This window comes from Gallinula chloropus (assembly GCF_964237585.1).
Source record: "Gallinula chloropus genome assembly, chromosome: 32".
Classification (NCBI taxonomy): Eukaryota; Metazoa; Chordata; class Aves; order Gruiformes; family Rallidae; genus Gallinula; species Gallinula chloropus.
The window spans coordinates 282,170-306,222 of NC_140117.1; the positions used below are offsets into that span (position 1 = coordinate 282,170).

The following is a 24,053-nucleotide window of genomic DNA, read 5'->3' on the forward strand; positions in this document are numbered from 1 at the left end:
CTTCTTATTATCCTTTATGTCCCTTGCCAGCTTCATTTCTAAGCGGGCTTTAGCCTTCCTAGTTGCATCCCTACAGGCCCTGGCAACATCCTTATATTCATCCCAGGAACTCAGAACCTGTTTTCACAGTTCATAGTTTTCAGTTTTTCACTTCTCCTTGTACCCCTGTGTCTGTGTCCCTGGTCCCCAGCAGAGTCTGGGTCTGTCTGGACTGCCCGAGGGGGCTGGTGACTTTCATCAATGGTCACAGTGGGGCTGAGATCTTCACTTTCCCACCAGCCTCATTCAACGCAGAGACCATCCGACCCTGGTTTTGGGTTGGGACAGAAGACACCGAGCTGTGCCTCAGGGACAGCACCTCCTTTCCCCCTTAGATTCCACTAGCCCCATTCCCACAGAGCCCCAGCCCCTCTGCAGACCCTGCCTGCACTCCTCTCCTGCCTGCTGCAGGAGCAGATGTCCCCCTTGGCTCTGCCCCAGCACCCCCTGTGAGGATGGAAGCCAGCTTGTTTGAGGAGAGAGTTCCAGGAAGACATTAGGGAAAAGAGGGGAAAATAGGAGCTTTGGAAGAAATGGCAGGTGTCTTGTGATAACTATAGGGATGTAGTGAGATCATATAGGGAGAAACTCAGAAGGGCTGAAGCCCAACTGGAACTCAGACTGGCCAGTTCTGTAAAAGATAATAAAAGGTCCTTCTAAAGGTATATTAACAATACAGGGAGGGGCAAGGAGAATCTCCAGCCCTTACTGGATGCAGGGGCAACATTAGTGACAAGGGATGAGGACAAGGCTGAGGTCCTTAATTCCTTCTTTACCTCAATCTATAAGAGTAAAGATGGATATTCCCTGAGTACTCATCCTCAGGAACTGGCTGACAGGGAGGGGAAGAATAACAAAGTTCCCATGGTTCAGGAGGAAATGATTAGTGATTGGCCAATTAGACACCTACAAATCAATGGGGCTGGATGGGATCCACCTGAGGGTACTGAGGGAGCTGCTTGCCCAACCCCTTTCCACGATCTCCCAGCAATCCTGGCAGACTGGGGAAGTTCCACTCGACTGGAGGCTGGCAGATGTGACACCCATGGACAAGAAGGGTCAGACGGAGGATCTGGGGAGCTTCAGGCTTGTCAGTCTGACCTCAGTCTCAGGGAAGATCATGGAGAGGGTCATCTTGGGAGCTGTCATGCAGCACATGTGTGATGGCCAGGGGATCAGGCCTAGTCAACATGGGTTTACAAGAGGTAGATTGTGGGCGGCTAGAGCGGGCCTGTAGACCCCTTGATTGAGAATATAGAGCTAGGCCTTGAAGATATCAAAGCATACCTGTGAGAAGGTGTAAAGTGTACCTCTGAGAAGGTGTAGAACATCTGGAGAAATAAAATAATTTTAAGGAATTTGCTGACTGTCACAGTTTTGTGTAGCTGGGTTCTGGTGGAGAAGGGGGGGCTGCAGAGATGGCACCTGCAAGAAGCAGCCAGAAGCTCTCTGCAGGACCCAGAGAGTAAACATGGGCTGATTGAAGGCCGGAGTGGCTGCTGACCAAGGCCGAGCCCATCAGCGATGGTCACAGAGCCTCTGGGAGTCACAGTGAGGAGAAAAACCCACAAGCAGCCGCTTTGTGCTCCGAGAATCACAGAATCACAGAATTGTAGGGGTTGGAAGGGACCTCGAGAACTCATCGGGTCCAACCCCCCTGCCAAAGCAGCTCCCCAGCTCATATTGCACAGGTCGGCGTCCAGACGAGTCTTGAATATCTCCAGAGATGGAGACTCCACACCCCCTGGGCAGCCTGTCCCAGGGCTCCTTCACCCTCATTGGGGAAAAGTTTTTCCGCATGTTGGTGTGGAACTTCGTGTGCTCCAACTTGCAGCCATTGCCCCTTGTCCTGTCCCCACAGACACTGAAAAGGGGCTGGCTGATTCCCCCTGCATTCCATGCTTAAGATACTTATAGACATTAATTAGATCCCCCCTTAGTCTTCTCTTCTCAAGACTGGACAGCCCCAGCTTATTCAGCCTCTCCTCATAGGGGAGATGTTCCAGGCCCTTACTCATCTTCGTAGACCTTCCTTGGACTCTCTCTAGGAGACCCCTGTCCTTTTTATACCAAGGAGCCCAGAACTGGACACAATACTCCAGGTGGGGCCTGACCAGGGCAGAGTAGAGGGGGAGGATCACCTCCTTTGACCTGCTGGACACACTCCTCCTGATACACCCCAAGATCCCATTGGCTCTCTTAGCCACCAGTGCACACTGCTGGCTCATGGCCAACCTGTCATCTACCAGGACCCCCAGGTCCTTCTCCACAGAGCTCTTCTCCAGCAGGTCATCCCCCAGCCTGTACTGAAATGAACAGTTGTTCCTTCCCAGGTGCCAGACTCTACACTTGCTCTTGTTGAACCTCATCTGGTTTCTCCCTGCCCAGCTCTCCAGCCTGTCCAGGTCTCTCTGGATGGCAGCGCAGTGTTCCTGCATGTCACCCACTCCTCCCAGCTTTGTATCACTGGGTACTTGCTGAGGGTGGATGCTATTCCCACATCAAGGTTGTCAATGAAGATATTAAACAGGACTGGACCCAACACTGAACCCTGGGGAACACCGCTAGTCACAGGTCTCCAGTCAGACTCTGCTCCACTGATCACCACCCTCTGAGCTCGGTCCAACACCCAGTTCTCAACCCACCTCTCTGTCCACTCATCTATCCCTTGTTCTCTGAGTTTTTCTATCAGAATGTTGTGGGAGACAGTGTCAAAAGCCTTGCTAAAGTCAAGGTAGATGACATCCACTGCTCTCCCTCCATCCACCCAGCCGGTGATGAGATCATAGAAGGCTATGAGATTGCTTGAGCACAATCTCCCCTTGGTGAATCCATGCTGACTGCTCCTCATGACCTTCTTCTCTTCTAATTGCTTGGAGATGGCATCCAGAACAAGCTGTTCCATCACCTTTCCAGGTACAGAAGTGAGGCTGACTGGCCTATAGTTGCTGGGATCCTCCTTCTTGCCCTTTTTGAAGGCCAGAGTGACACTGGCTATCCTCCAGTCTCCAGGCACTTCTCCTGTTCTCCAAGACCTGTCAAAGATAATAGAGAGCGGCTCTGCAATCGCCTCCACCAGCTCCCTCAGGACACATGGGTGTATCCCATCCAGGCCCATGGATTTGTGCACGTCAATCCCACTGAGATGCTTTTGGACTACCCCCACCTCAACCAGAGGGAAGGTCTCCATTTCCAGAACATTCCTCTCCTTGGTGACGAGGATGCTGAGCTTTGGGTGAAGGCACCAAAGAGAGGAAACACATCAAGGCACCGCGACCCACAGCCCATGTGCGACTTGGGGGTGGCAGCAGCAGCAGTGCAAACCACACATTTCCTGTGTTTTGCTGCAGATATCACCCTCGCTGTGGTCTGTGGTACAGGAGCAAATGGTGCAGGCAGTCTCCTGCTAGTCACCTTAGGGTGAACTAGCTCTCCTTACCTCAGAAACCTCTTTGAAAGGCTTTTCTGGATCCATCTGGACCAGGATCACCAATGGTGGGGACATCTCCAGTAGGCGTAGCCCCAGTCCATCCCAATATCTGCTGGTGCTGGGAGCTGCTTTATGAGGATTACGGGAGGAGGAACCTTCCATGGGGTGGGTGGGAGGATGGAGACGATGTCCGAGGACATGAACAAAGACCTTGGGGAATGTTTTGGTTTACACCATGTGTCTGTTATTTCCCCTAGATTCCCACTCTAATAATTCCCAGAAACCACAGAAGATGGTAAATTCCACAACTAAATATCCCTGCCTTGCTGTGAGTGGTCATTATCTTGTGCAGTCCTGACCATCCCAAGATGTTTCACTCTGCTGATAACACCTCCTGAGGTGTCAAACCTCGCCCGGTGCTGTTCCCCAGCACAAGCTGCAGGGAGAGGTGCAGCTCTGGGAAAAGCCACTTCCAGCACCTGCACCCAGGCAGAGACAGGGAGGGGGTTTGGGGTCCCTTCATAGAATCATAGAATGGTCTGGGTTGGAAGGGACCCCAAGGATCATAGAGCTCCAACCCCCCTGCCACAGGCAGGGACACCAACTCACTCTCTTGTCTCTGGAGCCTGCTTAAAGCTTTCTTTTCTGATTCTGGGCTTTCGTAAGAGGATGCAGATCTTCAGCTCCTCACCTAGGGGTGGGACCTAAAGTCCCGCCAAAACTTGAAAAATGCAAACCAGAGCAAATTTCCGTTACTTTCATCAGCCTGCTACATCTGGCAGCTCGTTTCTGTCTCACCAGAGACTCCTCTTTCTCTGGGGTTTCGAATATATCCTGTCACTTCCAGCAAGTGATTGATTAGGGATAACTCCTGGAGAGGGGCAGTGGGGCAGAGCAGGTGTCTGCCCCAGGGACCTGTCTGTGGTCCCATCCTGCCCTCAGACACCAGTTTCTGGTACTGTTGGGGTGCTGGTGCAGGCTTCAGGGATTTCCGAAACACTCTGGGACAGGGTCAGCCCTTCTTTGCCAGATCCCCTCTGATGCACAGCTGCCCCTCATCACCCCCCTCTGCCTCCCTTCCCCTCCCTCCTCTCCAGTGCTGCCGCAGATGTGGCTCCCAGTGAGACCCACGGGCCTCCTGGGGTTTTGGGCGACTCTCCACGTGCTCCGTCTGGGATCAGGTAGGGATTCTGCAGGGTTGGTGGGGGCTTTCACGTGCTCTGGATGGCAGATGTGGGGCAGGAGCTGCTGTGGGCAGGGGGAGCCCAGCCCAGAGCTTGGCCCTGCATGCTTTTGCTTTCCCTTGTCCATTGTGGGTGACGGCAAGGCTGGCTGGGGTGGAGGTCATTTTCTGGAGCAGGTTCCTGCTCGCAGGAAACCTCCTTCTCCTTCCTGTCCTTCCACTCCCGCTCCAGTTTCTCCGGGGTCTCTGGACCATGGGAAGGCAAAGCAACGCCCGTGGCATGGAGCGTGCACCGCTCACACCAAGCTCGGGCCTGGCCTGCAACACCCTCAATTAATGTAGGCACCATCTCCTGTCTCTGTGTCCTTCTCCATAGTCAAGCTGACTTCAGAGTGGTGGGACCAGACCACACTGTCCATGTCACCATGGGGCAGGACATTGTGCTGCCATGTCACTTGTCCCCAGCAACGGATGCTCAGAGCTGGGACATCAGGTGGATCCGGCACAGGGTCTCTGAAACGGTGCACCACTACCGACATGGGGAGGACGTGTCTGGGGACCAGGTGGAGGAATATGTTGGGAGGACAGAGTTGGCCAGAGATGGTCTCTCCAGAGGCAGCCTGGACTTGCTAATCTCTGGGGTGAGACCCTCTGATGATGGTCTGTACATCTGCACCGTGACTGATGGTGCCTCCTATGGAGAAGCTTTGGTGTTTCTGGAGTTTTCAGGTTTGTGCCCGGTGCGGTGTTTGCAGGGGTGGTCGTGGTGTCTTTGGGGTTGTGTGTCCCTCCCAGACCTCTGTGATGTCCCTTGGTGCCCCAGGAGAGGTGGCACAGTGTCTGGCAGCCTTGAGGCTTATTGAGCACAGAGGGGTCAGTGCAGATGCAGCCTCAATGTGCTGCAACTCAGCAGCTCAGTCTTCCTGTGCCAGTAGTTTTGGGGGAGATCTGGGATCAACGCTTTGCAGTTCCTGCACAGGTTGGGGTGGGTGGGTTTGGTGGGAGCTGTGAGGGGTCTGCTTGGGGATGCAGGTGTGGCCTTGGAGCTGAGACCATCCCTCCCTGACATCAACTCCGGGCTCTTCCCCAGCCACAGGCTCTGGCCCTCAGCTCTCTCTGGAGGGTTACGAGGCCGGAGGCATCCGGGTGCTGTGTCGATCGGCCGGATGGTTCCCGCAACCGGAGGTGCTGTGGAAAGACCCCAACGGGCACCGTGTCCCCTCGGTCTCCCAGAGACGTTCCCCTGATACCAGGGGCCTGTTTGACACCGAAGATGCCATCGTGGTGACAGGGACTGGAGAGGGAAACTGGTCCTGTGTGGTCAGGAACCGCCGCCTGGCCCAGAAGCAGGAGGCGTCCCTGCGCATCTCCGGTGAGACAGCTGCAGCCAGCCCCTGTGGCGCTGGAGCAGGGCGGGGGGTGGCTGCCTGGCTGGGAGCAGCTTTGGGCTGGGCTTTGGGTGCAGCGTGGGGGTGTGGGAGGACTCTGTCCCCTTGAGGACAGAGCTCACAGGAAAAGGGCTGGGAGGTATGAGGCAGGGGTCTCTTGGTCCTTCTCCCCATGGATGCGAGTGGAAATCGGTCCCTTTCCCTGTGGATCTGTTTGTTTCCTAGCTCCCTTTTTCCATGATGCCCGTCCCTGGATGGTCGCTCTGAGCGTGCTCCTCATGCTCCTCGCTCTCTCCGTTGGGTTCCTTGTCCTCTGGAGAAGGAAAGGTACGTTTGCCCCTGAAGGACAAGTTCCTTTCATCAAAAAGCTCTTTGGGAAGGACAGAGGGGACAAGGACATGGTGCGCTGTGGGCAGGAGGACAGGGAGCACGGCCAGAGCACCTGGCTGGTGGGAAGGTCCTCGCCTCATCTCCTCTTCCTCTGGCTTTGCTTTTCAGCACTGCTGTTTTCCAGAGAGCTGTGTGAGTCCTTCTGGCCCCTTCCCCCAGCAAAACCTCCTGGTACCAGGGCCCCCAGGATGCACTTGGCTTTCGGGGTTCCTGACATTGGGTCTGAACTCCAGAGAGCCTGAGTGGGCTGACAGGGGATGGGCTGGCAGGGAGTCATTCCCGAGAGTGAGATGGTCTGGTCCTACTCCTCAAAAAGGAGGAGCTGGGGATCAGCCCGAGCTCTGTGTGCTCCAGTGGGATCAGCCCTGGGGTGAGTGGTTGTTTCTTCTGGTCACACATCACTTCTTGGTTTTGCTTTCCAGGGAAACAAGATGCAGCCCTGGGTGAGTGTCCGTGAGCTCTGGCACAATGTGGGGTCCTGTCCCAGGCACTCTGTGCTTGGCCCTTTCCCTCCCTGCCCATCCTCTCCATCCCCCCATCCCTGCCTCTGGGAATGCCCATGACCATGTGCCTTGGAGGGGGGGGCAACTCCAGGAGACCAGCGCAGGGATGGACACTCTCCCTGCCCAGAGGTGTTGGGGACCGTCTCTGGGATGTGACCAGTTCTCCTCTCTCCTTGTAGCCTGGAGGAAGTTTCTGATTCCCAACAGACCAGGTAATTTGGCGTTCTGGTGCCACTCTGTGTGGTTCTCCTCCCATTCCTCCTGTGCAAGGGGCATCTGGGCTGGACAGTGGTTGGGACTGGCTGTGCCTGGGGGTGTTGGGTGACTCCCAGACCCTGAGTGTGGCACTGGGCTGTTCCCCTGCTGTGTTCTGGCCTGTCCCACCCCTCGTGAGCTCCATCAGTGGGGCCAAGAGGAGCCATCTCCCCCCTTACACCCTGGGCATTGCCCAGACCCAGCCACTGCCTCCTCATCCTGCTCCTCCATGCTGGGATCACAGCCCCACCGGTTCCTGTTCCCATGGCACTGAGGTCGGCCATGGCCATTCTGGGACCAGCCCTGCTTTGGGATCTGTTGGAGGAAGGAGATGCCCCATGTCCTGCCCTGTGGGGCAGATCCTGGCCCCAGGGGGTTGAAACCTGCCCAGTGCTGAACTCTGCCCCTGATGCTCTGGCTCCTCTTGTCCCTGCAGACGTGGTGACCCTGGATCCCAACACGGCTCATCCCAGGCTTGTCCTGTCTCAATATGGGAGAAGTATGAGTTTGGGAAGAGAACCCGAGGACCTGCCTGACACCCCTCAGAGATTTACGTATTGGTGCTGTGTGCTGGGCCAGGAGGGGTTCACAGAGGGGAGGCACTGCTGGGAGATGGAGGTGAAGGGGGCAAATGGAAGTGATTCATGTTGGGCTGTGGGGGTGGCCAGGGATTCTGTAAACAGGAAGGGGGATATGGAATTGAGCCCTGAAGAAGGGATCTGGGGAGTTGCGCAGTGGAAAGGGCAGTTTCACTCTCTTACCTCTCCTCTCTGCCCCCTCCCCCTGTCCTGGGTCCCCAGCAGAGTCTGGGTCTGTCTGGACTATCCGTGGGGGCTGGTGACTTTCATCGATGGTCACAGTGGGGTCGAAATCTTCACTTTCCCACCAGCCTCATTCAATGGAGAGACCATCCGCCCATGGTTTTGGGTGGGTTCATGGAACACCAAGCTGTTTCTCATGGAGAACACCTCCCCAGCCCTGCAGAGCCCCTGCCCTTCCACAGACCCTGCCCACGCTCCTCTCCTCGGTGCCACAGGAGGAGATGTCTCACTCGGCCCCATCCCAGCCCAGGGAGCAGAGGAACAGTGAGGAGGCTTGGAAGGTTTCTGCTGGGCTGGAGCTCATTTCCCCACCATCACTGTTACAGGCTGTGTGTTGTATTCCTGCTGCAGGCAGAGCTGGTAACAGTGTGATGATGCAATCGTTAGGAGCCACCTGGGGATGCACAAGCTGTGGCCAGGACACAGTTGCTCGCTCTGGGCTCCATCGTATCTCCAGCTGTCCCAGCTGTGATCTGTTGGTTGCAGCTCTGGCTCTGGCTGGGCTGAAATCTGTGAAGTCAAATTTTGCAGGTGGGTAGGACAGAAATGGGTTTGGGTTGATGCCCAGACAAGGTTATTCAGGGGGTCAGGGCTCTGCCTGGCTCTGCTCACAACCCTCTCTGAAGACGAGCCCAAGGACTCCTCCAAACCACGATTTGGTGTCAAGTGTCCTTGGGTAGAGCTGAATGTCTGAGGAAGAGGAAAGCTCCTGCCCCAGCCAGGGTGAGGGCTGGGGGATGGCTGGGGAGAGATGAAGGCAATGGGAGCGTGCAGGAGCAGAGACCCCACCCCATGGAGAATACCATCGAGGAACAAGTTGTCCCCCTGCAGCCCATAGAAGAGGACGAGAGACCTGACCTGCAGCCCGTGGAGAGGCCCCACACCAGAGCAGATTTTCTGGGGACACTTTTGACTCTGTGGGGGACCAGGCTGGAGCAGTCTGGGCCTGAAGGTCTGCATCCCATAGCCCTGACCCACGCTAGGGCAGCTGGGGAAGAGATGCAGCCCCAGAAGAAGGGAGGGGTGGGGGGAGGTGTATTAAGATTTGGGCTAATTTTGCATTATCCTGCTCTGCTTTCATTGGGTAATAAATTAGTCCCATTTAATTCTGTTTTGAGCCTGTTCTGCCCGTGATGCTGATTGCAGAATGATGTCTCCCTGTCCTTATCTGGACTCCACTGCCTCTCAATATCTATTCTGAATGACAGAATGATCAAATGCATTTGGTTGGAAGGGATCTTTGGAGGACATCCTGTCCCACCCTGCAGTGAGCAGGGATACCTTCACTAGGTCAGGTTGCTCAGAGCCCCATTAAGTCTGACCTTAAATGTCTCCAGGCATGGGGCCTCCACCACCTCTCTGGGTAACCTGTGCCAGTGATCCACCACCCACATATTGAAAAACTTTTTCCTAATATCCTACCTAAATCTCCCCTTTGCCAGTTTGAAACCATCAGCCCTTGTCCTATTGCTTCATGCCCTCATTCTTCCCCAGATTTCTTACAGGCACCTTTCAGGTATTGGAATGCTGCTATAAGGTCCCTCCATCCATCCATCCATCCATCCATCCATCCATCATCCATCCATCTGTCGTGGTTTTGCCCCAGCTGAGAGCTGAGCACCATGCAGCTGCTTGTTCTTTAAATGGGAGTGGGGTGGGGGGGAGTGGGGGTGGGGGAGGAAGCTGAGAGAGGGGGTAGAGGGAAGAAGGGGAAAAAAAATCCCAAGGAAGCAAAACCTGGCAGGTTGGGATAAGGAGAGTTTACTGGGATAGCAGAAAGAGCTGTCCCAAAAACCAGAGCATCCCCAAAAGCACGTCTTGGAGCTGCCTGCTCCTCTTCCAAACAGCCCCCCTTTTATGCTGAGCATGAGATAATTGGCATGGAATACCCCCTTAGGCCAGTTTGGGTCACCTGCCCTGGCTGTGTCCCCTCCCTTCTCGTTAGCAGGGAAATATGAACAACTGAGAAGTCCTTGATTGCTGGGCAACAACTGGAAACATCAGGGTGCTCTTAGCACTGCTCTCATCCCAACTCCCAAACACGGCATTCCATCTGCTGCTAGAAAGGAATTGACTCCATCCTGGCCCAAACCAGGACAGGGGGGAAGAAGGAGGTGAAATTCTGCCTAAACCCTGCTAAGAAGAGAGGGGCGATGGGAGGGTGCCCGGGACAAAGTGGCAGCCCGCACACTCACCCTAAAGGAGAGTGCGGGCCTGGGGACCCCTCAGCGGAGGCCGGGACTGGCCCAGCAGTGAGCAGCTCATGACTGGCTGCTTCCCCCTGCCACTCGTGGGCTGTATGTGCTGATTGGCCAGAGAGGAGTAAAAAGGGGAGGTGCCTTCTGCTCTTCTCCTCAGAGGTAGCGGGAGCCCGGAGGCGTGGCCCTGGCCCAGCCCAGCCCAGCCCAGCCCAGCCCAGCCCTGCCCTGGGGTAGAGGGGGCTGTGGGACAGGGGGAGAGAGTTTGTGGAGGGTGTGTTTGGGGCTGTGGGGCCGAGGAGTGAGAGGCAGAGGGGTTGGGGGAAGGGGGCTGCAGGGAGAGGTGACTGCGGGGCTGGGGAGGGGGCTGTGGGGCCCAGCTTGGGGGTGAGGGGCCTGGTTTGGGGCTATGGGACCAGGGGAAAGGGGACTGGGGTGTGGGGAAGGGGAGGGGGGACAGGGGCTGTGGGCAAGAGGAAGGGGCTGCAGAGGTGGGTTTGGGGCTCCCCCAATCCCTCTACATACCCCCCCGGCCCCTGCCCACTTCCCACCACTTCCCCACATCCCTCCCAACCCCCCTTTTCCTGGCTTTTTCTGGGAAACCGGGATTAAGCACTGGGCATTGGTGGCCATGGCGATGCCCTGCGTGGTCCCGGTGCCCTCACCCACCACGGAAGATGGGTCATGGCCCTGTAGCCCAAGGGGTCTACCCACTAACATGCCCACCAGGACAGGGTGGCAGCAACCAGGGTCCACCAGCACCTGTGGGTGGGATATAAATTCGGGGGGACAGCAGGCTGTGCAGATCCAGAGCTCCCCTGGAAAGGGGAGGGATCTTGGGATTACTCCTTGAGGTCTCAGGAACACCTCTCAAGGCTGCTCCTCCAGATCTTGGGAGCTCCTCTGGAAAGGGAATGGTTCTCCAGGTTACTCATCCGGATCTCCCCTGGAAGGGGATGCCTCTCAAGGTTACTCCTCCAGGTTACTCCTTGAGGTCTTGAGATCTCCCCTGAAAAGGGACACCTTCCAAGGTTACTCCTCGGGATCTCCCCTTGAAGGGAAAGGTTCTCAAGGTTACTCCTTGAGGTCCTGGTGTGTCACGAGTGGCATCCCCTAGGGCTCAGTCCTGGGCCTTGTTCAACATCTTTATCAATGACCTTGATGAAGGGATTGAATGTTCCCTCAGTAAGTTTGTAGATGAGACTAAACTAGGAGGAAGTGTTGATCTGCCTGAGGGTAGGGAGGCTCTTCAGAGGGATCTGAACAGACTGGAACGATGGGATGAAGTTTAACATGGCCAAGTGCAGAGTGCTGCACATGGGACATAACAACACCATGCAGCGCCACAGGCTTGGGAGAGACTGGCTGGAGAGCTGTCAGGCAGAGAAGGACCTGGGGCTGTTGGGTGACAGCAGGCTGAATATGAACCAGCAGTGTGCCCAGGCAGCCAAGAAGGCCAATGGCATCCTGGCTCAAAAACATCCTGGTATCAAAAACAGTGTGGCCAGTAGGTCTGGGGAAGTAGTTGTGCATCTGTACTTGGCATTGGTGAGGCTGCACCTCGTGTACTGTGTCCAGCTCTGGGGTCCTAACCATAAGAAGGTCATTCAGGTCCTGTAGCAAGTCCAGAGAAGGGCAACAGGGCTGGTGAAGGGGCTGGAGGGCAAATCTTATGAGGAGCGTCTGAGGGAGCTGGAGCTGTTTAGCTTGGAGAAGAGGAAGCTGAGGGGAGACCTTATCACCACCTAGAACTACCTGAAGGGAGGTTCTGGAGAGGTGGGCGATGACAGGTGACAGGAGATGGGACAAGGGGAAATGGTTTTGTAATGGTTACAGGAGCTACTGGCTCAAGCGAAAAGGTGTACTTTCTAAAACCCCTGTCTTTCAAACTAGGAAAACAATTGGGAATGCACAAATTCTTAGACATGCCTAACTCCCCAAAACCATTGTTGGGCCAGGATTTACTAGAACAGTTAGGAGCAAAGACAGAATTTAGAAAAAGAAAGATAGAATTTCAAATAGGATACAACCAATTAATTGAAGTATTAAGTCTGGTCCAGTTAGACACTCCAATTAGTGCAGGTGTACCTGAAATAGTTTTGAATCAAATATATCCAGGAGTTTGCGCCTCTGAAGTACCAGGAAAGGCGAAAAATGCTTCCCAGATTGTGGTAAAGCTTAAAACAGGAGCTCATCCAGCGAGAATCAAGCAGCACCCTCTTAGAACAGAAGATAAGGGAGGGATTAAACCCATAATAGAACAATTCATCAGATATGGACTACTGAGGGAGTGTAAATCAGAGTAGAATACTCCTATCTTACCAGTTAGAAAATCAGACAAAAGCTATAGAATAGTTCAGGATCTCAGAGCCATTAATAATATTGTTGAGGATTTGTATCCAGTTGTGGCAAATCCATATACATTATTGACTAAACTGACTCCTGAATTGTCATGGTTTAATGTATTTGACCTGAAAGATGCTTTCTTTTGCCTCACCCTGAGCTGGCAAAGTCAGCTGCTACTCACATCTGAATGGGAAAACCCAGATTCTGGAAGAAAACCACAACCAACATTGACTGTGCTGCCACAGGGGTTTAAAAATAGCCCTACACTTTTTGGAAATCAGTTAGGTAAGAATTTGGAACAATGGGAGCAGCTACAGTAGCACTGCAGTAAGTAGATGGCCTACTAATTGCCACAGAGACTAAAGAATTGTGTGTGACAAGGACAATTAGCTTGCTAAACTTTCTTGGACTTAATGGATATCAAGTTTCTCCCCAGAAGGCCCAAGTGATTTATCTTGGATATGGAATAAGTGCAGGACAGAGGACATCGGGGACAACCAGAAAAGAGGCCATTTGCCAAATTCCTCAATCAGGGATGGCAAAGGAACTTCACACCTTGCTGCAAATGACTGGATGGTGTCGCCTATGGATCTATAACTACATGATGATGGTAAAACCAGTTTATAAACTATTGCAAACAGGCCAAGATAATCTAATCTGGAAAAGGGAGACAAAAAGAGCTTTCCACCTGCTGAAGAAAAAGCTGATGGAAGCCCCTGCCCTAGGGTTGCCAAATACAACTAGGCCTTTCCAGCTGCTCTCCCACGAAAGACAAGGGACAGCCCTGGGAATCTCGGCCCAAGATTTGGGACCGTATCTGCAGGTAGTGACTTACTTTTCCAAACAGCTTGGTGAAGTCAGCAAGGGTTGGCCTAGCTGCCTAAGGGCAGTGGCAGCAGTAGTGCTTAATACCCAAGAAGCCCACAAAGTCACACTAGGCCAACAGATTAGAGTCCTGCTATCACACACTGGATCAGCAGTCTTGGATGTGAAGGGAGGGCACTGGCTCTTGCCACAAAGGTTCCTCAAATACCAAGCTATTCACGTGGAACAAGATGACATAAGAATAGTGGTTACTAACATTGTTAACCCAGCATCTTTTCTTAGTGGAACCATGGGGGAACCGGTGTCACATGACTGCTTGGAAACTATTGAGACAGAATATTCCAGCTGGCTCGACCTCAAAGAAAATCCACATGAGGATGCTGGAGGCTCACAGTACACCGATGGAAGCAGCTTCATGTGACAAGGTATTTGAAGAGCTGGATACTTGGTAACCACTGAAGACCAGGTAAGAGTCCAGAGCTCTTGCCCCAAACACTCCAGCACAAAAGGCAGGAATACTAGCCTTGACTTGAGCATTGGAACTGGCAAAAGGTAAAAAGATCAATATTTGGGGTGGTCTGTGCTCATGGAGCGATCTGGAAAGGAATAGGACTCTGATCTACCCAAGGAAAAGGCGTAAGACATGCAGATCAAACTCTTAGGGTTTTAGATGCCATACTATTACCAACAGAAGTAGCAATCATGCACTGTAAAGCCCATCAGAAAACAAACACCGCTCAAGATCTGGGTAATGCAATGGCAGATAGTGAAGCCAAAAGAGCAGTGGAAGAGGGAGGTGTTGAAGTGCAGTCTCTGGTCCCAGAGGGTAAAATACAAATTGCCAGTGAACCTAATTATTCTAAAGGGGGTCAAAAGTTAATTGAGGATCTAAATGGGAAAATGGAGGAAGAAGGATGAGCAAAGACCCTGCAGAACAGAATCATAGTTCCATTGGCATTATTATGGGCCATTATAATGACAGAAGATTAAAAAAAATACTGGGGATCTGAGGCCTTGTATAAATATTTGTCACAGTATCACAAAGTTGGAAAGTACCTTTAAGATCATCGAGTCCAACCAATCCCATCCTAAGCTAAACCAGTTCCCTAAGTACCTCATCTACCCTTTTTTTAAACACATCCAGGGAAGGTGACTCAGCCCCTCCCTGGGCAGCCTGTTCCAGCCCTGACAACTCTTTCTGTAAAATTTTTTTTCTAATATCCAATCTAACCCTGCCCTGGCACAGCTTGAGGCCATTTCCCCTTGTCCCATCCCCTGTACCCTGGCTGAAGAGACCATTGCCCACCTCTCTACAACCTCCCTTCAGGTAGTTGCAGGAGATGGTAAGGTCTCCCCTCAGCCTCCTCTTCTCCAAGCTAAACAGTCCCAGCTCCCTCAGCCACTGCTCATATGATTTTCCCTCCAGCCCCTTCACCAGCCTCATTACCCTTCTCTGGACTTCCTTCAGGACCTCAGTGTCCTTCTTATGGTGGGGAGCCCAGAACTGGACACAGTACTTGAGGTGTGGCCTCACCGATATCCAGTACAGGGGCACACTCCTCTCCCTAAACCTACTGGCCACACTGTTTTTGATACAAGCCAAGATGCCATTGGCCTTCTTGGCTGCCTGGGCACACTGCTGTCTCATTTTCAGCCTGCAGTGAACCAACACCCCCAGGTCCTTCTCTGCCTGACAGCTCTCCAGCCAGTCTCCCCCCAGCCGGTAGCGCTGCATGGGGTTGTTATGTCCCATGTGCAGCACTCTGCACTTGGCCATGTTAAACCTCATCCCCTTGGTCTCAGCCCGTGGGTCCAGTCTGTCCAGATCCCTCTGAAGAGCCTCCCTATCCTCAAGCAGATCAACACTTTCTCCCAGCTTAGTGTCATCTGCAAACTGACTGAGGGAGCATCCAATCCCTTCATCCAGGTCATTGATAAAGATGTTGAACAGAACTGGACCCGGGACTGAACCCTGGGGGACGCCACTCGTGACCGGCCTCCAGCTGGATTTGGTTCCATTCACCACCACCCTTTGGGCCTGGCCATCCAGCCAGTTTTTAACCCAGCTGAGGGTCCAGCTGTCCAGGCCAGTGGCAGCCAGTTTCTCAGTCAGAATGCTGTGAGATACCATGTCAAAGGCTTTCCTGTCTCTCCCTGTCCCCCACTATTTCTGTACTCTATCACTGTGGTGACCGGCAGAGAGCAACACCCAATTCGATATGAATTTCAGGTGAAGCCGTTTATTGGGTGAAATCCCACAGATTAGAGACATTTGTTACTGCAAACATGGGAAGCTGAAAAACTGCTAATGTAAACATACAAAAAACCCTGCTAATGTAAACATACACTGTTTACTCCCCACTGATTGGTTAATGATTATAACGAGTTCTGATAAACCCAGACTTCTAGTGGGCCTGTGCCACGAGCATTGACACCAGGGGCAAGGCCACTGGTGAACTGCTGACAGTCCAAGCACGACTGTACAAGCCTTTTAGCCTCAGCAACTGACAGGTGGTGTTGTTGTTGAAGCACCCTGGCTGATTGATGAAAGGATTCCTGTGATCTTGTCCTGGTTTTGGTCAGGATGGAGTTAATTTCATTTGTAACAGCAGATGAATGCTGTGTTTGAGAGTAAAATGGGAGCTGCCCCTACAGCAGATACTGCCGGTAAAACAAAAAATCAACCCACATCAGTGTCGGTTGCTCCTGTACGAAAGAGGAAATACACAAAGAAAGTTGTTCCTGTAGTGAAGGATGAGGATGAGGATGAAATTGAATCAGGGCCACCCAATGAAGGTCAGGATAAAGCGGGGTCATCTGATGAAGGTCAGGATAAAGCAGGGTCATCTGATGAATCTCAGGATAAGGCAGGGCCATCCAAACCATCTCAGAATAAGGCAAAGCCATCTCAACCATCCCGGGATAAGGTTGTTCCATCTCAACCATCTCAGGATGAGGTTGTTGTCACACGATCCCTGTCCCTGAGTGAGCTGCGTGAAATTCGAAAAGATTTCAGCCGCCGCCCAGGTGAGCACATCATCACTTGGTTGCTCCGATGCTGGGATCACGGGGCCAGTAGTCTGGAATTAGATGGCAGGGAGGCCAAGCAGTTGGCATCCCTAGCTAGAGAAGGAGGCATTGATAAGGCAATTGGGGAAAAGCCTGAAATCCTCAGCCTCTGGAGGCGACTACTGTCAAGTGTGAGGGAAAGGTATCCCATAAAGGAATACATTACATGTCAAACACCCAAGTGTAACAACCTAGAGGCAGTTATCCAGCACCTGAGAGAATTAGCTGTACGGGAGGTAATTTATTATGATCTGGACAACTCACAGCTTCCCTCTGATCCTGATGACGTCCTATGCACTCCAGCTATGTGGCGTAAGGTTGTACGAAGTGCACCAGCAGGGCACACCAATTCATTGGCAACAATGGACTGGAGTGATACATATCCACCAACCGTATCTGAGGTGTCCAGCCACCTTCGGAGATATCAGGACAATGTTTCTCTCTCTGTGATCGCAGCAGTAGAGAAACTGGTCAAGCGACTTGATGAAAATGTGTCCATCTCCCAACCCGTATGCAGCCATGTTGCAGCTATTGGGAGAAAGCGTCCATCATCCCAGAAGGGAGGATACAGTAGGTACACACCGCGAGAGACGCTGTGGTTTTACCTGCGTGACCATGGTGAGGACATGAGTAAGTGGGGTATGCAACCCACCTCAGCCCTTCAAGCACGAGTAAATGAGCTGCGAGGCAAAAGAATCGCACAACGCGGTTCTGCCAGGAAGAACGCTGCACCAGTGAACAGCCAACACAGTCAGCAACAATAGAGGTGCCCTGCCTCCAGCCAGGTGGAGGAGAGGGATAACCGTGTTTATTGGACTGTGTGGATCCGATGGCCTGGCACGTCAGACCCACAAGAGTACAAGGCTCTGGTGGATACTGGTGCCCAGTGTACGATAATGCCATCGAATCATGTTGGGACTGAACCTGTTAGCATTTTTGGAGTGACAGGGGGATCCCAACAATTGACTGTGTTAGAGGCTGAAATGAGCTTAACTGGGAAGGACTGGGAGAAACACCCAATTGTGACTGGCCCAGAAGCTCCGTTCATTTTAGGTATAGATTATCTCCGTAGAGGATATTTTAAAGACCCAAAAGGGTACCGATGGGCTTTTGGAATAGCTGCTTTGGAGGCAGAAGAAATTGAACAATTGCGTGCCTTGCCTGGACTCTCGGAGGATCCTTCTGTTGTGGGGTTGTTGAAGGTCGAAGAACAGCAAGTACCAATTGCTACAATGACGGTGCACAGGAGACAATACCGTACTAACCGAGATTCCCTGATCCCCATCCATAAGCTGATTCGTCAACTGGTGAGTCAAGGAGTGATCAGCCGAACCCGCTCACCCTTTAATAGTCCCATATGGCCAGTGTGGAAGTCTGATGGAGAGTGGAGGCTGACAGTAGATTATCATGGCCTAAATGAAGTCACTCCAGGTATGAGTGCTGCTGTACCGGACATGCTGGAACTGCAGTATGAACTGGAGTCAAAGGCAGCTAAGTGGTATGCCACAATTGACATTGCAAATGCTTTCTTCTCAATACCACTGGCGCCAGAGTGCAGGCCACAGTTTGCTTTCACTTGGAGGGGCATCCAATACACGTGGAATCATCTGCCCCAGGGGTGGAAACACAGCCCCACCATCTGCCATGGACTGATTCAGACTACACTGGAAAAGGGTGAAGCCCCAGAACACCTGCAGTATATTGATGACATCATTGTATGGGGCAATACAGCAGAGGAAGTATTTGAGAAAGGAAAAAGGATAATTCAAATCCTTTTAGAAGCTGGTTTTGCTATAAAGCAAAGTAAAGTCAAGGGGCCTACGCAAGAAATCCAGTTTTTAGGAATAAAATGGCAGGATGGGCGTCGTCAGATCCCAATGGACATTATCAATAAAATAGCAGCTATGTCTCCACCAAGCAACAAAAAGGAAACACAGGCTTTCTTAGGTGTTATAGGTTTCTGGCGAATGCATGTCCCAAACTACAGTCTCATTGTGAGCCCACTTTACCACGTAACTCGGAAGAAGAATGATTTCCAATGGGGCCCTGAGCAGCAACAAGCCTTTGAGCAGATCAAACGTGAGATAGTCCATGCAGTGGCCCTTGGGCCTGTCCGGACAGGGACAGATGTTAAAAATGTGCTTTACACTGCAGCCGGAGAGAATGGCCCTACCTGGAGTCTCTGGCAGAAAGCACTAGGGGAGACTCGAGGTCGACCACTGGGGTTTTGGAGTCGGGGCTACAGAGGATCTGAGGCCAATTATACTCCAACAGAAAAGGAAATACTGGCCGCCTATGAAGGGGTTCGAGCCGCTTCAGAAGTGATTGGAACTGAAGTCCAGCTCCTTCTGGCACCCCGACTGCCGGTGCTGGGCTGGATATTCAAAGGGAAGGTCCCTTCTACACACCATGCCACTGATGCTACGTGGAGCAAGTGGGTTGCACTGATTACTCAGCGGGCTCGAATAGGAAACCCTAATCGCCCAGGAATTGTGGAAGTGATCACAGACTGGCCAGAAGGCAAAGATTTTGGGATGTCACCAGAGGATGAGGAGGTAACACGGGCTGAAGAGGCCCCACCTTACAACAAATTGCCAGAGAATGAGAAGCAATATGCCCTTTTCACTGATGGCTCCTGTCGCCTTGTGGGAAAGCATCGAAGATGGAAAGCTGCTGTATGGAGTCCTACAAGACGAGTAGCAGAAGCTACTGAAGGAAAAGGCGAATCAAGCCAGTTCGCTGAGGTGAAAGCTATCCAGTTAGCCCTGGACATTGCTGAGAGAGAAAAGTGGCCAATGCTCTACCTGTATACTGATTCATGGATGGTAGCCAATGCCCTGTGGGGTTGGTTGCAACAGTGGAAAAAGAACAACTGGCAGCGTAGAGGCAAACCCATATGGGCTGCTGACTTATGGCAAGATATTGCTGCCCGGTTAGAGAAGCTCGTTGTAAAGGTACGTCATGTTGATGCCCATGTGCCTAAGAGTCGGGCCATGGAGGAACATCAAAACAATCATCAGGTAGATAAGGCTGCTAGGATTGAAGTGGCTCAGGTAGATCTAGACTGGCAACGTAAAGGTGAATTATTCCTAGCTCGATGGGCTCATGATTCCTCAGGTCATCAAGGGAGAGATGCAACATATAGATGGGCTCGAGATCGAGGGGTGGACTTAACCATGGATGCTATTGCACAAGTTATCCATGAGTGTGAGACGTGTGCCGCAATCAAGCAAGCGAAGCGGTTGAAGCCTCTTTGGTATGGAGGACGGTGGATGAAATATAGATATGGGGAGGCCTGGCAGATTGATTACATCACCCTCCCACGCACCCGCCATGGCAAGCGTTATGTGCTTACGATGGTGGAGGCAACCACCGGCTGGCTAGAGACATATCCTGTACCCCATGCCACTGCCCGGAATACAATCCTGGGTCTTGAAAGGCAAGTCCTATGGCGACACGGCACCCCAGAAAGAATCGAGTCAGACAACGGGACTCATTTCCGAAATGCTCTCATAGACACCTGGGCAAAAGAGCATGGCATTGAGTGGGTGTACCACATTCCTTATCATGCACCAGCCTCTGGGAAAATTGAACGATATAATGGGCTCTTAAAGACTACTCTGAAAGCAATGGGTGGTGGAACATTCAAACATTGGGATACACATTTAGCCAAAGCCACGTGGTTAGTTAACTCTAGAGGATCCACCAATCGAGCTGGCCCTGCCCAGTCAAAATTTCCACACACTGTAGAAGGAGACAGAGTCCCAGTAGTGCATATGAAGAGTATATTAGGGAAGACGGTTTGGGTCATCCCTGCTTCAGACAAAGGTAAACCCATGTCTGGGATTGTTTTTGCTCAAGGACCTGGTTGTACTTGGTGGGTAATGCAGAAGGATGGAGAAGTTCGATGTGTACCTCAGAGGGATTTGATTTTAGGTGAGAATAGCCAATATAATCAATAAAGTAGAAATTCTATTATAATAATTGCTAAATAACCCATTACTGTACATTCATTATTGCTATTATTGCTGTATGTTGTTGTATGTTGTACCAATGGAGTTACAGCCGGAGTCATACAAGTCAATGAAGGAAGAGTGTCATGATGACGGGACCAAGACCTGCCACCCCAAGAACTTTTTCCTCTTTCCCTTTGAAGATGAACACCTTTGATTCACAGACTATGAGCATGGACCATGTCGGGTGCATCGGCCGAGAGCCCGAGATGCAGCATGCAACGATCCAATGGCGCCTACTGACACCACGAGAGACTGTTACGACGAATGGAGCCTGAAAATCATCATGGACTAAATGTTCATTCACTCAACAAACTCAGAGGAATGGTCCATAGACTAAGGGAATAATACCTGTATGCACACATGTGCGTATACATGTGTACATACATATATGTATGTCTGAAACAAGAAATGGTTGTACCCAAAAGAAACAGTTGGATACAGTCATGACGTAAATGGTAAGGAATAAGGGGTGGATAATGTCCTGGTTTCAGTCAGGATGGAGTTAACTTCTTTTGTAGCAGCAGATGGAATGCTGTGTTTGAGAGTTAAAATGAAAGCATTCCTGATAACACCCTGATGTCTTTAGTTGCTGTCAGACAGTCAAGGACTTTCTCAGTTTTTCATATTTCTCTATTCCTGAGAAAGGAGGGGCGAAGCCAGGACAGGTGACCCAAATGGGCCAAAGAGAGTATTCCATGCCAATTCCGTCATGCTCAGTATAAAGGGGACTGATGGGAGGAGGAGCAGGGATGGCTCCAGGACGTGTGGTTCTTGGGGGACGGTCGGGTTCTGGGACGGCTCTGGGTGGCATGGCCTGAGTTGTGGGCTCGGTGAGAAACTGCATTGTGTATCAACAGCTTCATATATTTTTTGTTCTAAAGTCCTGACAGCATTGTTATATTTTATCTTTCTGCTATTTTAGTAAACTATCCTTATCCCAACCCACGGGCTTTTGGTTTCTTGGTTTTGGGGTTGTTATTTACCCCTTCATTTTCCCTTCCGTTGCCTCACCTCACCCCCCCCCCCCCCCTTCCCCTGCTCTTTTCCTTTAAGTAGCAGGCAGCTGCGTGGATCTCGGCTCTCAGACGGGGTAAAACCACGACACCGAGGAGTAGAGATAAGGGCAGGGAGAGATCATTCTGCAATCAGTGTCATGGGCAGAACAGACTCAGCACAAAATAAAGGAAAGAAAACTTTAATTGATGGCACTGCCCTGCACCCCCAGTGACACCAGAGTCAGGTGATGAAAAGTGTAGCCAGATCTTAAAGCACCTTCTCCCACCCCTCCCTTCTCAGCAGACTGAACTTTAGTCAGGATTTTGCTCCCTTCTGCCCTCCATTGTGGCGCGGGGAGGGACAGGGACTGGGAGAATGGGGGTTTGGGTCAATTCCTCACGAGTTGGTTTCCTTCTTAGCTCGAGGAGGGCTCCTCATCCCCTTCCCCTGCTGCACCGTGGGGCTCCCACCCATGTGACACAGTCCTCCATGAACTTCTCCAATGTGAGTCCTCTCTATTGGTGCATCATCTCTTCACCAATTGCCTCAGCACAGCTCCCTTCCATGGGGTGTTGACTTCAGGCCCAGACTGCTCTGGCCTGGTCCCCCCCAGAGTCACAAGTCCCCAAGCAAACCTGCTGTGAAATGGGTCAGTCTCTCCACAGGATGTAGATGGGATCTCTGCTCACTGCCATTATCCATGGGCTGCAGGGGGACATCCTTTCCATCATGTGTTTCTCCATGGGCTACAGGGGCATCTTTCTCTCCAGCACCTGGGGCACCTCCTCCCCTCTTCCTGTCCTTGGTGTCTGCACAGTTTCTCACACCTTCTCACTCCCTTCTTCTGGGGGCACAAAGCGTCTGTTTGTGGGTTCTTTTTCTCCTCACTGTGATTCCCAGAGGTGCTGTGACCACCACTGATGGGCTCATCCTTGGTCAGCAACAACTCCTGTCTTGAGATGGCTGGTGTTTGCTCTGTGGGGCCTGTAGAGAGCTTCTGGCTGCTTCTTGCAGAAGCTGCCCCTGCAGCCCACCAGAACCCAGCCACGCAGCACTATGACAACACTCATAAACAAGCAGCTGGAGCAGAGGCAGGCCTCAAAATCCTTCTTGAGGTGGGGTATAAGCCCAGGACTTGAGTCTGTGTTGCTGGAAAGACAAAAACTAAGGGTGAGACAGCTCCTCATCTCAAAGCTGCTCATGGAAGAGCAGGAAGAGGTTGTGTAAACCACAGATTCATTCTTTCTGAGCAGCCAAAACCCCCCTCAGAACCCAGGAATTACGCCCTGCAGCTGGCTTCCATCCCATGGCTACTGCAGAGCTTCATGGGGCATGGGAGAGATCACAGTGACTCACCCTGTTCTGCATCGTGTTCTGTTGGGAAAGGAAAAAAGGAATGTGATATTATATGAGGGGAGAGGTTTTCATGCAGTAACTGCTCATAAGGAGGTAAAGAGAGCAAGAACAGAGCTTGGACTCTTTACCTGGGAACTGCAAAAAGCCCCAAAGCCCAGGAATTGCTCCCTTGACAGCCTGGTCACATCCCCGAGCTGGTCCCAGCAGCTCTGGGAAAGGCAGAAGGTCCATCCCTGAGCTGGTGTCCCCAGTCTGCCCACCCTCCCAGTTACATGGCCTTGGGCTTTCCCAGCCCCAGGGATGCCAGGATGGAGAGGATGGGCAAGGAAAGAAAGGGTTGAGCACAGAGTCCCGGTGACAGGACTCCACACCGTGCTGGAGCTCACAGACTCACCCAGTGATGAAGATTCTTCCCCTGGAAATGAAAGCAAATCAATGTTGGTCAGCAGGGAGTGATTTGCATCATTAAACTGGGCTTACAGGAGCAAAACCATGTCTGTAAGAACCCTGAGATCTTTATGGGAAGTGGATAGAGACAATCTGATTCCAGGAGTTCTCTCCCTGCCAGTCTGTTCATGTCCAACAGCTGTCCCCCATGTAGAGATTGGTGAAGGGGGACCAGCCCCGCACTGGTCCCCCCGAGCTGCCGAACACTTCAGGAGCATCACCTTGGGCCGGGATGGAGATGATGTGCAGGGAGGGAAAGGGCAGAGTACAGAGCACTTGGGAAAGGGCCCCACACCATGAACGAGGACAGAGAGGGACTCACCCCGTGATGAATATCGTTTCCCTGGAAAGATAAACGAATATTTGATCAGAGGGGACATCTTGTCATCCAGTCACTGCTCATGAAAAAGGAGAAAGAGCTCTTGCAGACCCAAAACTACTCCCAAAAGTGCAAACAGCACTCGAACCCCAGGATGATCCAGCCTGATTACATCCCAGAGCTGGACCCCAGTAGCCTTGGGCAGGGCAGAGGGTCCATCCCCACACTGGTCTACCCCACCTTCCCACCATCCCAGGCACATGGTCTTGGTCTTTCCTAGTCCCAGGGATGGGGGATAGAGATGGTGAGCAAAGAGGGAAAGAAAGGGCTGAGCACAGCCTGGCCAGAAACAAGACCCCACAGCATTCCTGAACTAACGGAGACTCACCTGATACTGCATCTTGTTCCTCTGGAAAGCAAAAAGAAAGACATATTGGATCAGGTAGGATATCTCATCATCCCAGAACTGCCC

At 52.1% G+C, this 24,053-nt stretch overlaps 1 protein-coding gene and 1 pseudogene across 2 annotated transcripts in view; both read left to right on the forward strand.

The window, feature by feature from the left end:
• The window catches only part of LOC311202908 (butyrophilin subfamily 1 member A1-like), a 197,971-nt pseudogene extending 197,597 nt beyond the window's left edge, over positions 1 to 374 (forward strand). Inside the window, exon 8 of the transcript in view lies at positions 191 to 374. The product of the transcript in view is annotated as a butyrophilin subfamily 1 member A1-like (transcript). The remainder of the gene's footprint in view (positions 1 to 190) is intronic.
• A 4,703-nt stretch (positions 375 to 5,077) lies between these two features.
• On the forward strand, positions 5,078 to 7,633 carry LOC311202909 (butyrophilin subfamily 1 member A1-like; the record flags this gene model as incomplete). Its single annotated transcript, XM_084277554.1, has 5 exons — positions 5,078 to 5,392; positions 5,886 to 6,024; positions 6,266 to 6,489; positions 6,853 to 6,873; positions 7,625 to 7,633. 5 exons carry the CDS (start codon positions 5,078 to 5,080, stop codon positions 7,631 to 7,633), a joined length of 708 nt encoding a protein of 235 aa, XP_084133680.1.
• Between the last annotated feature and the right edge of the window lie 16,420 nt (positions 7,634 to 24,053).